Source organism: Porites lutea, chromosome 5, assembly GCF_958299795.1.
Source record: "Porites lutea chromosome 5, jaPorLute2.1, whole genome shotgun sequence".
NCBI classification, from domain to species: domain Eukaryota; kingdom Metazoa; phylum Cnidaria; class Anthozoa; order Scleractinia; family Poritidae; genus Porites; species Porites lutea.
In genome coordinates, this window is record NC_133205.1 from 26,360,805 (window position 1) to 26,378,026 (window position 17,222).

Here is a 17,222-nt window from a genome sequence, read left to right on the forward strand (position 1 = left end):
GTAACAGGTTTGGAGGGAATCAGGGGTAATTATCCCCAAGGTTGGTTGAGTATCAGGTGCTTGAATCACTTCCCAAAGAAAACAAATATGATGACGAGAGGATAAATTAACAATGTACCGACGGTTTTTCAATTTATAAAGCACACAGAAAGAATTTTCAGGATTAGGCATCCATAAAAGTTAGCGTCGTAAAAAGGCTGAGAAAAGCACTGAAATTTCTCCTAGCTACTTTTAATGCGAACAAATTCTACTGATTTAATATACGTGCCACCACCGACTCATGAATAAACGAATCTTAAGCATCAATTTTGTGGTCAAGGAGCTGTTTATTGTCGTCTCAGTGGGGATCTAAACTAAAATTTGGGAGCTCCAATATAAAATAATACTATGACTGAAAGTTTTAGAGTAGTATTCAAGCTTCCATTTACTCTTTCGGTTCAGTAGATAGTTGTTTCTAACTTTTGAAGACTATGCGCTTTACTGTGTCTGCGTAAAATGAATGCTTAACATGTGCTTGATTGTCTCGGGCAAGTTTTAATGCTCACTGAGATCATTCTGATAAGAAATCCTTGCGATCGAGAATTACGCCTGATTGAAATAATATTATTCGACGCGGCCAAAACCCGTTCTCAGCCTTTACAACTTGAAATACCCTAGGTGTAGTTCAAATTTTTCCTTACCCGTATACATATAATTGAAAACATATAGGCGGATATGTTAGTCATACTTTTTATCGGAAGTGATAGTATGAAATGTAGAGTTTTCGTGTTTTCACGAAAAATATTTGTTGCGACATACTCGTGAAGCCGGATTGCCGTAACTAATCTTACCCGTTAACCGCTATCCGATTAAATTTGCATTCCGGAACAAAGTGGTATATATCCTCAGTCGTTTTTGAGTTGATTACGTTTAGCACCTAGCCTTCTTTGGCTTGGATTATGGCATAAACTGAATACTGACACGACATTAACAAGAGGAGGGGTACCTGCAGGCGTAGGTGGGCACTTTCCCAAAATCTTATAAGGGCGCTTTCCAAAAGTCAGAAGTGGCCGGCCGGACCATGGCCGGACCGGTCATTTTAAAAATAAAATAGGCTTTTTCCAAGAGGTTTTCAAAAACTTTTGGCGATGAAAAACAACTTCCTTCGTGCCTGCTATCTAGGATTTGACTGATCTGGCTGGATAGCTTTGATTAAAAGTGAAATTCTCATTACAACGAGAATGGCCTGGCTGGTCAGTTCTGACAAAAAGAGAGCGTCAACGCCCTTATACTGGTCTCAGATCATACCCACCCACCCCTTCCCTTAACCGACATTGACACTTTTGGCAAATTATGGGTTAGCTCACAAATTTTACATACACATCTATCAAAAGAGTTCGTGATTTTCACTTACAGGAACGTTAAGTCGAGCCAACAAATAAGAAGCGCTGGCTAGAAGTGAGACTTTCTGCTCCTTTGTATGTAAGTATTTGTGTTGCTCAACATAGGTCAAAGGGTATAATACCTTCCTTTACCATGATATCTCGCATGCCCACATTTGCGGTTTCAACATGGGTTTTCCCTTTCAGCAGGATCCATTTAATTTACTTACGATAGGATTTACAAGTTATCACTTATGGTTATCTTAAGAAAGCCGGAATTTTTTTGAGCAAGTTCCTAGTTTCCCGTGAAAGGTGGACTACGCTCGTTTCGATAACCTAGCTGATTAAACTGCCCTTAGTTTCTCTTATTCTAAGTACATCAGTTGTGGTTAAAAACTGGATAATTGTAGAATGCAGTTCCATTTGATTCTACTCATTGGCTGTCGAGTAGGTAAAAGGAACACGGGCCAACAGGCGGAGCTTGCTGGAACTCTTAACTCGGCGGGTTTCTATGGCACGGTACACTTGGGCATTTTGCAGGGGCATTCCCCTCTGGACGCAGAGATGTTGGTGAAGTCCAACGCGGGGTTCTTCCAGCAGTATTGATGTCTGTATGTCGCCAATACCCACTTGTGACCTCTCCCCAGATGTTGAAAAGGTGGTTAACGCTATATGTCCACGGAATAAATCTCTTCCTATTGGATAACCCAACCCCGCCAAATCCCTTTGAGTTTCTCCACTGAATAGTGATTTATCCAGTGGATAATGCTATCCACCACTTAAATAACCGAGCCCAGCATGAGATAGACAAAGTCGTGCAAAGTTTCCTTAAAGCAACTGCAAAAGCCACCATATCCCTTGCCTGACATCCACTCTATGATATCTGGAGTTTGAGATGTTAACCTCTCGACTGCCACGCTTCCACTTTGTGGCCATCGAGTGTAGTGTGGGGCTCCAATGCCAATAGCCTGGTCTTTTCGGCATCCGAGATCCGCGATTTCCCTTATTTGAAGGCTAAACCTTCACTTCCTCTTCCACTGCCCGAAGTATTCAACTCTTAGAAATGATTTTTTTCACCAAATACAAAGTTATTTTACATACTTTGAGCAAATACCCTACTTGGACCTACGGTGATTAAACTAATGAATTCCAAAGATAGCTATGTTAATTTACCACTGATGAACTTTGTCTCATTATTGATTAATTTACGTGCACTCAGTTCAGAATCATGACACTTACTGAATTTTTACTAAAAATCTATTTTTTTTTAGTCCCAGTCCTTTTGCAATACTGTAATAATTTATAGTCATGCAAATTAAGGTTTTTTGTTGCTGTTCAAGGCTGGGATTCAGGACTTTAAAGCAAAATGGGGTAAAAAATGGTAATGAAAGTATCCACGGGATGCAGGATGCCAAAAATAACCAGGAGGAACACGGGATTGGAGGAAAATTTGGGTCGGGATGACGAAGAACCTACCCTTATTGGGAAGTATATGAGCCGTTAAGAAAAACTGAGTGGTCATGGACATTGAATCGTTTTCTGCTTGCTCTTACCGAAGGTAATCATCAGGACGATGGCAGACATCTTCCATCCATTTTGACTGAAACGCACTAGCTCATAACCTATAAGAAGCCCTTAGTAATGTCTGAGAGAAGGGGACTAACTTGTCAGAAAATATGGAATGATCATTAGAGTTGGAGCAGAGTTTTTTCTTATAAACGAGGAAAATCCTACTATAGAATTTTCCGGGTTAATAGTGACTATCATTCTCAGCTCATTCTCATTCTCTCTTGCTCGTTTTAAACACCCGAAACACCCGAAAACTTTAAACATGTTATCTTATTTGCCTAATTTGATCAAATCCGTTTGAACTTCCTAACTGATCATTCTCATAAGAATTAGGGACTATAAGTTCCAACGACGCGGACAGTAACGAGAACGTCAAAAAAACAATACGTTTTATAAGCAAAACAACAACTTTGCACGTGCATCGCGCTTTTGTGTACATTTATTTGCCCGTTTTTGCACGACTACGACGTGAAAGTACCTAATTTCTCTTTTTATGGAGGACGTAAACAAGCAACGGCGAAATTTTATTTCTCTTTCTGTACTTGGATGTGGTCCCAAAGAATTCAACTCCAGGAGGGTTCGCCTACATTTGACAAAGTAAGTGGGTAGGAATAATTGCGATAAACTGACTGAAAGAACGCAAATTCACTTTTTAAGCGACGTTTTCATTGCCGTCACGTCGTTGAATCTTAAAGTCCCTATTATAAGGAAGAGAAACACGCGTACTGGTTCAGGGAAAGTGCGACATTACATTTCTTAAATTCCTTGAAAGTTTTTCAAGGACAAAAACTGACAAGTGTACTTAATTCCGTTCTGATGGCTTGCACGCGATGTTAAAAAAATGTCGTCCACCTCATAACAATATCCGGTCATTTCAAGTCCATTTTCTGCAGCTTTAGGGTGCATTTTTGCACGTATGCTTCTAAAAGGATTTTGCTGCACTTAGTGTTTTATTCCACTCACGTTATACTTGCGGTGAGACTATTAACTTACTATAATACACTTCACCACAAAAATGGTTGGGTTCTCTGTGGAATGGAAGGCACGAACTTATAAAAAGGCCGAGACAGAACTGGTTGGAGCCGCATGTAGGAAGTTTGCTGAATCAGCACAGGGATCATTAACCATGGCAAACTTTTCACTCCACTTTCTAAAACTCAAGATTAATATCTCGCAGATCACCAAAAGCCAGTCAAATATAGCGTTAAGAGTTTTTTCACTATTATGAGTCATTCTAAACTGGCTTTGGTTTGATCTGGTTATGTGACGTATACTTTTTGTACCCTAATTTATGTCCCCAAAAAGCTATAACTGTTCTTTGAAAATGAATCTCTTTAGTAGATTTGACTGCTACCCGGGAATTGGGATTTGCCAAAGTTTTGGGCAGAAAGATGCAGGATTGGGAAAGAAAAATATATTCGGGACAGCGATGACAGAAGTCCGAGATGTGGGATTGTCGTGAAAACGGAGCGGGAAACGCGTGATCAGAGCCCCCATTCCATTAAAACCAATACAAACTGACACTAAAAGTCAACTAAGTATTTACACATACTATTCTTCGGCCGATCTGTGCTTTTGTCCTCTAGCTGATAAAATTTGTCCTAGAGGGTCTAAAATTGATTTATCATAATACCGTAAAATTCCGAAAATAAGCCCCTTTAAATATAAGCCCCCCAAACTCGTAACGCAAAAAGCCCTCCGTTAAGTCGCCCCTCCAATTATAAGCCTCCCCGGGGGCTTGTACTTGGAAATTGCTCTCAAATACAAAGTAAAGCAAAGCAAAAAGGGTAAATTTCCTTTCAACTATATGGCTAGCTCAATCGATTTTGAAAAGCAAATTTCCCTCCGTGGATAAGCCCCTCCGAATATAACTTCCCCTCCAAAAATAAGCCCCTCAAAAAGGGCCTTGAAAAATATAAGCCCCGAGGCTTATTTTCGGAATTTTACGGTAGCTGGGGCCCGTTTCTCGAAAGTCCCGGTAACTTTTCGGGCCCGAAATCAAATATTCACATCGAAATATAAAGAATAAGAGCGCGGGTACTGGCTAACAAACTACTCCATTTTGTTTGACTAACTGATAGTTTTATCATGCTAGATGCAAAACTATTGAAACCTCGATCTTTAATGTAAACGGAGACAGCTTACCGGGCCCGTTAATTATCGGGACTTTCGAGAAACGGGCCCCTGGTCTGTGAAAACACGGTGGCACAAATATATAGTGTCGTTCACTCGTAACACTCCACTATAGTCTTGGTTCTTGACCTTTATTCTCTTTTCTTTGAATTTACGAAAGAGAGTAGAAAAGGACGCAGCAGTTCGCGCTCCCCCTGTCCTCCGCCCTAGCTTGAATTTCATCCGATTGCTTCGAGTCGTTTTCTCCTCTCAGCAACTGAGGGAGTAATAGCGACTCGAAGTAATCGAATGAAATTCAGGCTACCCCTCCTCCCCCTCCCCCAGAAAAACGCCGCTATCGAAGGCTAGCTCACTCCAATCTCCCGACTCCTGACACCGCCCATTTTGTCGGCCGGGATACGAGAATGTTTCATCAAAGTCGTTGCGAGCTCAGGCTCCAATGGCATGATAAGAGCTAGCAAAGAATTCAAACTTTAAAACCTTAAAAGCAAACGTCTATATCAGTGAAAACAGAATTAAAAAATTAAAAAAAAAAATAGCGAACTCGTCCTCACGGCATGTCACGGCGAAGAGAAAAAGAAAACACAGCTCCCTTGGGTAACTAGTCTATGGGATAACTGGTTTGCAGTATTTTTCTGCAGAGGGTCTGGGTTCCTGATATGATATCATGTTTTTAAAAGGAGTTTTGTCGCGGCAGAAATATTAGATGCAGAAAGGAAAACAGCTATATTTAATGATGCATTAAATAAATACTCCTGCAAACAAATTTCTTTTTAGTACCATATTTTTTTTGTCTGTGTAAAGATTTTATCTCGCCATTGCCACTCAAGGCTGAAGATGATAATGGCTAGTGGCTTTAACTTGAAATCGTGCGAACAGTTTGTTTAACGAGGGCAAAGTATTGTCCACTTTGTGTACACGTGTCGGATGAACGAAGCTTAATGACTTTGTCAGGCTGTTCTGCTGAATGAAAAGAAATGTAATCAAGTTGGACTTTCAAGTCAAAAAAGACTAAGCGTGTTTGTGAAAGATCAGTCAATGAATGCTGAAGGATGGGGTCTTAGCCCCATGACCACCCAGTCTCTGTGGCTGGCCATATGTTGAGCAAGTTAGTTTGAGGGGTACATTTTGTTCTCTGTCCCGTAAAACAAACAAAATTACAACAAATCTTAAGTGCAAAAGGTATGTTCGAGTGTAACTTTAACAAACGATGTGATTAAAGAACATATGCCAGCTGCGTCTGTGAAACTGAACGTGAGGTGATCAGTAATACAAAAAATACTTAAAATTTTCCGGCTAAAATAATCAAAAGTATACTTTTCAAAACAAATCCTTGTTGGAAATCGTCTCGGATAAGTTTTCCTTACATAAAAAGTTACAACTGGCGCGACCTTTGAATGGGTTCTCTATTGTTTTCTGCACAAAGCGATTGAAAAGGACTATCTATAATCTCCGGGGGGTAAAAAGTGAGGTGTTTTCTGTTCTTTATCCCTTTTTGCCGTTTATCTTTTCATAAGCGCTTAGCACTTTGCCTTTGGTGATCAAAGATGTAATATCGTCACTAATTTTACCTCTTTTAAGCTAAGTCAGGTCATGTTTATCAATCGCCACTCTTTCATGCGTTGTGCGTTTGTGTTTACTCTGTTCCTAATTTTCTTATAAACTTTTTAATTGAGTTCCATTGTGCCGATGTTATGGGGCCAATTTATGTCAACGGGACAATGGAGGTTAGTCGATTAGTTGGCAATAAGCAAAGTACGCACATCGACATCCACGCATGCAGCAAGTGGCAAAAAGAATTCGAGTTCCTGCTCTTAAAAACTGTTTTTTTTTTTAGACAAGACTGTCTGATTGGACTGGCTGTTTTGTACAGTACAAATTGCCGTGCAGAGTAATTAATAAATCTTTCGGTGGGGTCCTTTCTGCACGTTTTAGTCTCCACCCAAAAAATTAAGATGGATTGCAGTTAAATTGGAGCACTTTAATTTGCAAGTACACAGAAAAACAATTTGCATTTTGGTATCGTGGCAAAAGCCGCAAAAAGCATACATTGCTGCTCTCTTACTGCCAAGTTATTCCTTATTTAAAGCAGCCGCTTTCATACACGTCACGCAGAGGAAGTTAAACACAGAAAAATTGACGCAATTAGGAAGGGCGAATATGCATAAAGAATGACAAGTTAAGTCAATGCCCCTTTTAAAGAACAATGTTTACGCCTTGAACAGGCTTACGAAACACCGCCCTAAAAATGGGCAAAATTTCAACGTCTGGACAAGCGTACCGTACCGTGACTATCGCCACATGTAATTTTCGTAATTTTACGTCTAATGAAAAATCATCTACAGGCCTTGTTTTGATTGTTTCAATTTTCCTAAGCGTTTGGCCCCTTACAAAAAATCACAAATTTCTGAGAATCGTTTATAAGAGATTGCCATGCGATCCAAGAAGTTTGTTAAGCGTTTATCGCTCGCATCTTTCTGAGCTAAACACCGGTATTTTTTGTCTGATCCGTCAGATAACTCTTGACCAATTTGCGAATTTTTTTTTTTGTATCATTCAGGTATTACCTCATAATTCGGCAGTACAGTTATATATCTCAGTGTGGCAACAAATACTTTTATTTTAAAAGTACTTTTATGTTAAAAGTTTGTGTTGGTGCTCACGTTTATTCTCTTTGCAATCCATGGGCTCATGCCATCGGTCTCATAGTGAACAATTCTTATTAAAAAAAAAAAAACTCATTAAAGTAGACGCGAAAAAAAATTTGGATAATAATCAACGAATTTCCAAGTCAAGGCAAACCATTTTTTTTTTCGTGTTTGTTAACGGTACGTAACGTTTCCAGTCATTACCCTTTTGATAGCTGTCTATCGCTATGGAGGCAGGACAGACAGTGCCAACTTATTTCTTGAGAATGTTCGAACAACCAACCCCCTAGAGAGGTGACGCGGCGGCAAAAAAGGACAAACAACCGCCAAGAAAGCAGAACATTTGAGGCGAAATTTTCCTTTCTTTTACCCGTCTAGGCTACTTTAGTTGTAACGAAATCATCAAATGCAATTAGCAGTGTTTTTCGGGGACTATTTAAGAGACTTGACGTCAATGCCTATTCGGTCATTGGAGATGTAAATTAAAATACACTTCATAGCACTTTGAAGCTGTGGACAGTAGTACTTCCTTTGGTTCAAGTTTGCGGTCATCATGTCAGATGTAGGTCAGATAAGAACTAATTTCTTAAAGAAAACCATTAAATGCAAGGAGGGTAATTTTCAAGGGTTTCAGGAATTGGAGGGAAAGCTACGACGCGAGAATTGGCCTGGACAGGAAATACGAACCCAACACGGCAGTGCAAAACAATGAATAATTACGCAGTTATATTATGGCTACATAATTCAACAAAAGCACAATGTATTTTCATTTGGTAATGAGATTTATTGGACATATCTTCGTGTGTGACGTGTATGTGTGCATTTGTCGAAATGCCTCTTGTGGTTTCATAAATTAATCGAGAATGTATAAAACAAATAAATTTCTATTCAATGTTCTTTGATCCGTGCCCGACGAAAATATCACTAAAAATATATAAAATGTATAATGCCTCTAGTATTCAAGTTGGGCTTATTTTTTACATACAAACTGTACATCTTCTGTTGTATAAACAACCTTTCCTACGGCACGATTTTCAAACAAGGATTTGTTTCATGTCGCTGGAAAGGATCGATTCCAATGGATTGAATAAAAGGTCACAAGTCGCGCTCTTAATTACAAGTAGATTCTGAAAGATTGAAAATAATCTCACTAACATACAGAATACACGGCAGCAGGTATCGGATTAAAATGAACGGAGAGACATCAAATTATTTTCTATCTGCCTTCAAATTAACAGCACTTAGATCAGAGTATGGAGGATGTCATCTTGCTATGAACGCAAACAAAATTATCAACAAAGTCCAGAGTTTGCAAAATGAATTAGTTACGTTTCGTTCGCTAGTGTTTCTCTTGTGTTTTCTGTCGTGAGCGCTTGGAATGAAAGCTTCTTCCCGCGGCTGTGTGGTATTGTAACTTTGTATATCTTTCAATGTTCCCTGTTCATCCAACACGAATGAATCATCAAGAGCATGCCACGCTGCCGCGCTAAAATTCTGATCGCCTGTTGTCAACAGGTCGAACAAACACGAGTCTAAGTAAAAGCCTGCGATTTTTTTCTCCATACACTTCGCATAGGCTTCTTTCCGCGACATTTTACTTCTTCGCGGGCGCAATCTCGCGAGTTGCTCGTCCGTAAAAGATAAAAGCTCTCTGTAGTCAATTCTCTGCAAGTAAGGGCATCCTGTTACACAAAGTCCATCCGTTGGAAACTTCCAAAGTAACTGTTCGGGAACTTTAACGTGAAACGTCAGAAACTGTCCGACCTGTCGGATAATTATCGTAGTACTAATGTAACAGATTTTAATCTCGATGTGTGTGCGGGGTCCCTTTTGCCGCGTATAAATCCTAGCTGGACAGTCCAAAGGCCCTGTTTTGTAAGTTCCATCTTCGAACTCTGCAGGGAGCGTGTTGCCTGCTTCTGCTCGATAAGTTTTCTGAAGAACGCAACCGTTGCCCCTTGGTTTTATCACGACTGTGATCTAGAGAGAAATACATACGACTACGGATTAGAGGAGAAACTCAGTAAAACGCGATCCATCATTTTCGACAGCCTCTTGTGCTAGTTGCGATGATGGATTGCCTTATTTCGGAAACAAATAGCATGATGATACGTGATTAGTTTCATCACAAAAGGGAACAAGCTAAGTCAATGCAAAGCTTATTACAGTACTGTGACTTTAATGAATGGACAGCGTACTTGCCGGGGAAACCTGCTACAACATAGCCAAAGTTGGCTCGTAAGTAATTAGAAAACGCACAGCTTGCGAAAGCGACGAACTCTGTGCCAGAAGACATGCCGCGTCTTTGACAAGCTGTTGGAGTCCATGTTTGAATTGCAAGCAGGCCCAAAACTACAGGACGTGTATGCATAATTCAAAAAGATGTGTTGTTTGGACACGCTCTATGTAGAAAATAATGCAATAATGCTTACCGTGTTTGTAGCCGTAGCGCTAGACCCACTGACCAGGGGAACGTTAGAAACTTGTACGGAGAAATACTCGTTTTCTATCAGAGGCCATGCGCCTTTAACAACACACGTTTGCCTTTCTTCGGTGAATGTTTTTAAATGAGGGTCCCCAAATAAAGCACACAGTCGATACTGGTATGGATCTTGTTTAATTTCTCCGCTCAACGGTGTGATTTGTTCGCGTAAAAAGTTCAAGCAAGCAGGTTGACTGGTCACTGGCATTCTCGTTGCTGTCGTAGTGAGAACAGTTTTGTTTATCGAAAGTGAAACATTCCCACAATTTCGATCCTTCATTAGTCTCGGTATGAGCGTAGAAATTGTGTGGAAGTACAGGTTGGAGCTGCAACTTTTCACGTTCTTTTTCACGTCTTTAAAGCAGCGTAAATAAATCGCCAGAGCGGTACAGAACGCTGGGTTGTCAGTCGGATCGCGCCGTTCGATTGCTTCTACTGTCCTCTGGTACGGCGTGGTACATCGCTCGTTAAGTGTTTCCATGCAATTTTGCTCCGCCGTGACCAACAGAACTGAGGGCACAAACAAGATAACAAGTAACATGAGTGTATTTATATTTACAAGCATCGCAACAGCATCAACATTGCCCTTTCCTCATACAAGCGGGCGATTAACATTTCTAGAACTACACTCACGTTGCGGAAATAAACAAGCCGATAGCAGCGCGTGATAGAAGACAGTAAGCCCTATTTTCAATCGCAAACTCATGTCCTTGATAGGCCACCGTCTGAGCTGTCGCACATATTCACTGCATAAAGATCATGTACTGTGTTACCAAAATCCGCCGAGTTCGATCGCTAGCTCGTGAGCGACTGGTCCTGGCCAATTTGCTTGATGGGAATAAAATTCAAATGACTCAATTCACTTATCAATCAGGAATTTGACAGCTACGACACAAAGATACTGATTAACAAAGCCGTCGGGATCCCTTCTCCCGCCCCGAGTGACCTTATCGACGAGTGAAAACTTTCAAACGACAAGCGTCGAATCTTTGCGCGAAATGGTCAAAAGCACTTTCGTTTCAGTAAAGGCACGCTACAATCACAAGCCTGAGAAAATAAATCAGCTCTTATAGGGGGTAGGCGCTTTCTCTGTAGCTCCCCTAGTGCGGTTTCCCGTCACACTACAACCACCGAAACAGCTGTCATTTTAATTAACTATCTTCTCTTTTCTTTCATTTCATTGGTTCTCAGTGCGAAGCATTATCGCCTACGGCTATTCAAAGTAGACCTTTCAAACGGGCCAATCATGCGCCAGTATCCAGCACGGTACTCGTACATAATTGAGCGGGCTGTCATTTATAATTTTCCCTTTTGTTTCCTCGTTTGTTGATTGGTGTAGCGACCTTATAAATTACAAAAAGGGACGGAGTGTTGACATTACCACCGGGGGACTCCCACTGTTCCTTCCAACCTCAACCAACAAAAGCTCTCTGGACCTTGCTGTCGCAAGAATAGAGGTGCAAATAAGAATCTTCGTGGAAAAGCCGAACTTAAATCCCGTTTGAAAGTAACAGCATGTAAAGGCTTCTAAGCCGGCTAAATCCTTTTTTCCGCACCAATGCACGCGCTCGCCCGCGTGCGCGATTAATTACAGGTCTTTGTTGATTTACCGTAATTATACTTTTGTAGTCCAACACATCGAAAAATTAGAAATGTCACATTTGGGAGGGCACAAGACAAAGACACCATAAAGAACTGTAGAAGAGGGAAAGAACTAAACAAAACGGTCTACTGCCATCTCACACTGCTTGACTTATTTCCCGCATCCTGAACGCGGTTTTTGCCGACAGCGCGTTCTGCACATTCAAAATTGGTTATCTCGAGCGAATACATTCACTGAAATGTTCGAGATTCGCTGGAGCGCGCTGTGAGACCGCCAAGTTCTTATCCCATTCAAAGTACGTACCGCCCACAAATAATCAATATTGTTGTTTCTTCATGTCGCGTACGCACAAAAATCCTTTTCCGGTCAGAGGTTCTGCGAGCACTCCGGTCGCATATTTCGCCTAGCAATCCGCGCAGCGTGTGAAATTTAATCACAATACTATGGAATCTGTGGGATAGCAACAAGAAATTTCAGCGAGAAAACAATCATTTTCAGTGTTCCAGTTTTACTGGTGTGAATATCGTACTGAGCCCTTAAGCAAGCCCATTTCCTGCTTTTCTATGATTTCAAAATCCACTGCGAGGCCCCGCAGTTTCTCAAATTGTCTATTAAATTTTAACAAGACCAACTTATAACTTCAACTATTTTCGCCTGAGACTTCCCTCGCGCACGTCTTTATCTATAAAAAAAAAACGCTGTTCATGCTCCCACACTTTCCGTTATTTAAAGGAATATTTAGGCGCAAGTATCGGCAAACAAAGTAAGAACAATACAGTACAATTTGGCCTGTTGCTCTGAGAAGATTTCGTCTGTTATTTAGATTACTTAAACAAAATCCTGCGACAGTTTCAAGGAGTTTTAAGTCCTTCAATGGCAGCTAGTTACCCGCTGAAACAACAGAAAAGAATTATCCGATGCAATTTAAGCCCTAGCATGGAACTCAGTTTGTAATAACATACCGTAAGCAGGTATGTTTGTTTGGAATTTAAGAATGAAAATTAAAATCGGTGGGAGTCGCAAGTTATGCAGATAAGGTAGCGCGGTCTCTGCGGGTTATTTTTGTCCAAAAAAAAGAACACATTTCAATGTTTCCAACTGGGCTTGAGCTGATTAAGGACAAATTAGTTTTCTGAAGCAATACAGAATTCACTGCACGCTTTAATATATGTTGATAAATGGTGGCTAAAATCAATTCTTTTTCCAAGGACCAGGGATTAAGGTAAACAGCGAGTTGGAAAGTAAGGAATATTTGTAGAATTCAAGCACTGCTGTGAAGCGACGTGAGAAGCATTCCAATGAGGTTCCAGTTCCTTGTATGAAAACATGGCAAGACCTGTTTGTGAAACTAAAATCAGTGGATCTTATAGAGGTTCGATACTGTTAAGACTGAGGTGAAAGTTTTTTTCTCGAACTAGCGGCCACGAACCTACGAATGCTGGATCTGCTTCCTATATGTTTAGCAATGATAAAACTTTGCGAAAGGAAAGGTTAAATATGTATGCTGAGTTCATCGTTAATATGATGCAGTTCTTTTGAAAGTCCAACTTCAGTGTAGTTTCAAAGAAAATTCTCGACCATCCTCTCCATAAACCAGTCGCCGCATGGTCTCTCTGAACCATGTACACCTGTTGTCGTTCATAGCAGAAAATTAAGTGCTATTTTTTTTTGTCGAGGACACGTCCATTTTGCCGTTCCTTCGCAACGTTTAAATTTAAAGTAAATTTGCCTTTGGCGCCTGCAGGGGTTCTCACAGAACCATTAATTGGTTTACTGTCAGTGAGTCTGTAACTTGTTCTATCGAGACTAGATAGCCTTTGGGCTTTAATCAGAGTTGAACCGTAAAGGCTCAGTGATTACAAGTGTAAACGCAGAGAGTATAGTGGCACTGATATACAGTGACACAAGGGAGCAAGTTTGTTTAATTCCATCCTTTTTATTACCGGGTTTTTTAAACAATAAATAAGGCAGTGCCACTCGTTATGTTTACGTTGAGTTGTATACCTCGGCCACTAGTGTCGATTTTATTTAGCTGAATTCAATCTGTTAGGTCATTCTTCGATTGATTGGACTGTTTTTGCATTCACACTGGTTTCAGCACATTTGTTTAATTTGGTTCATAGTTTTCAGCGTTTTACAAAAGTAGAATTAAACAAGCTAATTCTTAAAAAGAGTATTGGCGCGCCGGTATCCACACAACGGGGGCCATGCGAATTATGACCCCAGAATTTAGCCAAAAAGCACCTGACTAAAATTTATCAAGCTTGCGGCAAAAAGTAACTGTCTAATACAAAACAGTGGGGTGTGCTTAGCGAGTTTTCATTCAGATGGATGTTTCTATGCAGTTTTAAAGATCCATGGTCGCATTAGGCTGCATGTGTGACCATAATATACGCACTATTTTCTAGTTGCCGTAAGATGCCGCCTAGTTACCAGCACCAGTCAGGAATTCTGGCTGAGTGTTTTTTCTTTTAGCCTCCGGCGAAGGAGTTTGGTTTTCAAACCCAAATCAGGTCACAAAGAATATTATTTATGTTTTGTCTTGCTCTTGTGTTCGCTGAAAGGATCAGTTCTGCTACGTTTCAATCTTTTGGAAAAAAGTAACGGCTTATCGACAAGTTGTAGAGACATATTCATGGGCCTCACCAGCCTTCTCTCAGCAACCGGCTCACGATTAAAAGAAAAACATTTTTAACTTTTTATTTCAAAGCTTTTGAAATATCTTCAAGCAATATTCGCAGCTAGTGCCTTAGGGTTTCAAGGTCACATTTATTTCAAGTAAAATCGCCATTTCGTGTGGCATTCAGTATTGATTTCGCATGTTTTTTTTTCGAAAGTAGGACAGAATTAAAGCTACATCTATATAAAATTGACGCCTTAGAGATTCTGATAAATAAGGAATCAACGTGGATTTTTAAAAGTTTAGATAGTACAAAAAGGAACAGAGTACAAAAGTACAAAGTTTTAAGCTGTCAAGTCACTTTCACTCCACCTAAGATTAGTGGATACTGACATATTCGCAGTAGACTGTGAACGGTCGTCGCGATCAACTCTTTTTGTTTAGAGGTCCAGCGGCTGGGTAAGCCTGTGAGTTGATTTGTTTTAACTTTTTACATAAAGAAATTCAATTAGCACACATTTTAGATCAAACAAGGGACAACGTCTCCACGAGATATTTTCAGCGCTCATGCATGGGTTTCGTGAGGCAAACATTTGCCTTAATTAAGTGCATTCGACGTTTTGTGTATGACTGTATTGATTTCATTTCCTTCTTCCCCTCAAAAAATATCAGATCTGACTGCATCAATAACGGCCTTTTTCTGCAACTACTAAAATAAGGACTGATTGGACCCGATTGGACCTTCGGCCATAGGTTTGTGTATTCCTAGGGTATACGAAAAATGCCTTGGTACGAAATGAAAATCTTGAGTCTTTGAACCATTCATGGTGATTCTAGGAGCTGCTCACTAGTCGAGCCGGAAAGACATCAGTGTCAACTTTTATCTCCAGGTGATATATGCAGTGAACTTGAATATTTCCTTTTCAAGGCCGACTTACTTTAAGTAGAGCTAAGTAGAATCGCCATTTGAGTGTTCGCAATCTACAGTATTGATTTCAACTCGTGTTCATAAAAATATAACTATATCATGCACAGACGGGTTTGTTTTTGTATACCTAGAAAAATTGGGATCAGCGCTAGCGTGGATCTTTTGGGCAGGCTTTAGTTTTTATTTCTCAAATTAGCGTTATCGTGCCATACCTTTGAGCCATCGCTTAACCGTTAAACAGCAAGCTGAGCGCAAGCCAATTCAATTGACTCAGTGACGGTCAATTCATGCATTTGAAATTTCAGGAAGAGATAAGCAGTATCTATATCGACCCAATATGGATCTTTGATGGTTTTTAGCGTCCTGTTAAACCCAGAGATGATAACACCTCGGTAATAGTTTCAAATGAAGAACCGAGTCAGTTTCTGCAGCGGTCAAATTGTCACACGAAACTGACATCAAAAGCCTTGAGCAATAAACTAAGCAGTAAGCACTGAGGGAAAAAAAAAGAAGAAAAAAAACGGTAATGACATTTCTTTTTCTATCGTAATATCTTAGACGATTTTAAGATAAGAGCTGATAAGAAACTAGGGTCAGAGAAAGTAGTCATTAATCCTGTACCCATTCCCAACCGGAATCATTGAGAACTCTTAAACTGCATGGAGTCTACAGGATATATGTTGTACATCCAGAAATAGCTGAAGCAAGAGAAGTTATAGATTACTTTACAGTAAATGGTTGGACAAGACAAAATACACGACAAATAAAATAAGTGATACTTTCTTAGTATTTCACTCAGCTGTTCACTTTGTTGCAACTATGGAATCGAAAAGTTTAGCTATGTAAAGCCGACAGTATTCAAAACCAAATATATATTATGTAAAACCCTTAGCATTTGATATCTGGGCCTCGAACGAGTACTTTAACCTTTGTCAAATAAAAAAGAAAACCTTTGACTTTCCGAGTAATCTTTCTTGTTTTGATCCATAGGATCTAGATCCATAAACGGAGAACAAGTTCCAGACAGCTCTAACATTCAACGTCGCTCAAGGGGAGGGAGTGAAGGATAGAGGGGGAGGGGGAGGGGGAGTGCTTTTTCACTCCCCATATGAATGTCGCCGTCAGAAAGAAATACTAAATCAGCTAATTTAAAACAAAACCTTGCACTTTATCGACAGCGGGCAGTTTGAATCCCTATGCTTTTTTTCCAATGTAATTTAGATGTTTGTCACGCTGTCAATATCAGTAAACCAAATATAAATTTAGACGTTAAAATATATAATAATATTCGAACTTAATACTGGAGTGAATTTGTCGAGAGAGCTTATTTTACAGTGTTGGAGAAAACGAAAGGAAAAAGATCCTTGTATACACTACTTTGTATTCTTTGGCAACTAAAGAAAGCTCACTAAAACATTGTACTTTCGAACAAGTACAACACGTAAGAACAAAATATATCAGCCTCGACCGCAAAGCTCGTGAAGGTTCTTTTGGGGATCCCAGTATCAAATATCAACCTTTTTAATAAGTGATCTAAACAAACTAACTATAGGTGACGTGTGTAGAAATTTAAGAACTTTATTTTTGAACTATTAAAAGGCCGAATGGTCTTAGAACTCCGCCCCTGAAATGTTTGCTTAGAGCTCTTTGAATGATCACGCAATTTGTTCAAGGCTAGGCCGGTACTGTCAAATTTTTAGCGTCAAATTAAAAAAACAAACAGATGGTATGATTCAATTTTCGACTGCTCACGAACACAACCTTTTTTGGTGCCCTTAAACAACTTTTCTTTCTTTTAAAATTATAGGCTTGCAGGATTAAAATATATTTCGCTATTCTGGAGTAGCAATATATAAGAAATGAGAACATTTCAAAGTA

General features: G+C 39.9%; 1 protein-coding gene across 2 annotated transcripts in view; it reads right to left on the reverse strand.

Annotated features, from left to right (window-relative positions):
- Positions 1-8,474: 8,474 nt before the first annotated feature.
- The window catches only part of LOC140936325 (repulsive guidance molecule B-like), a 40,067-nt gene continuing 31,319 nt past the window's right edge, over positions 8,475-17,222 (reverse strand). Inside the window, exons 1-3 of one of the 2 annotated variants that reach the window (XM_073385780.1) lie at positions 10,827-11,328; positions 10,144-10,703; positions 8,475-9,691 (exon numbers count right to left, since the gene is read on the reverse strand). In XM_073385780.1, coding sequence (XP_073241881.1) covers positions 8,975-9,691; positions 10,144-10,703; positions 10,827-10,899 — 1,350 coding nt within the window. In that variant the 5' untranslated portion in view covers positions 10,900-11,328 and the 3' untranslated portion in view covers positions 8,475-8,974. Of the gene's footprint in view, positions 9,692-10,143; positions 10,704-10,826; positions 11,329-17,222 lie in introns of those variants that run through there. The other variant, XM_073385779.1, reaches the window with a different exon arrangement.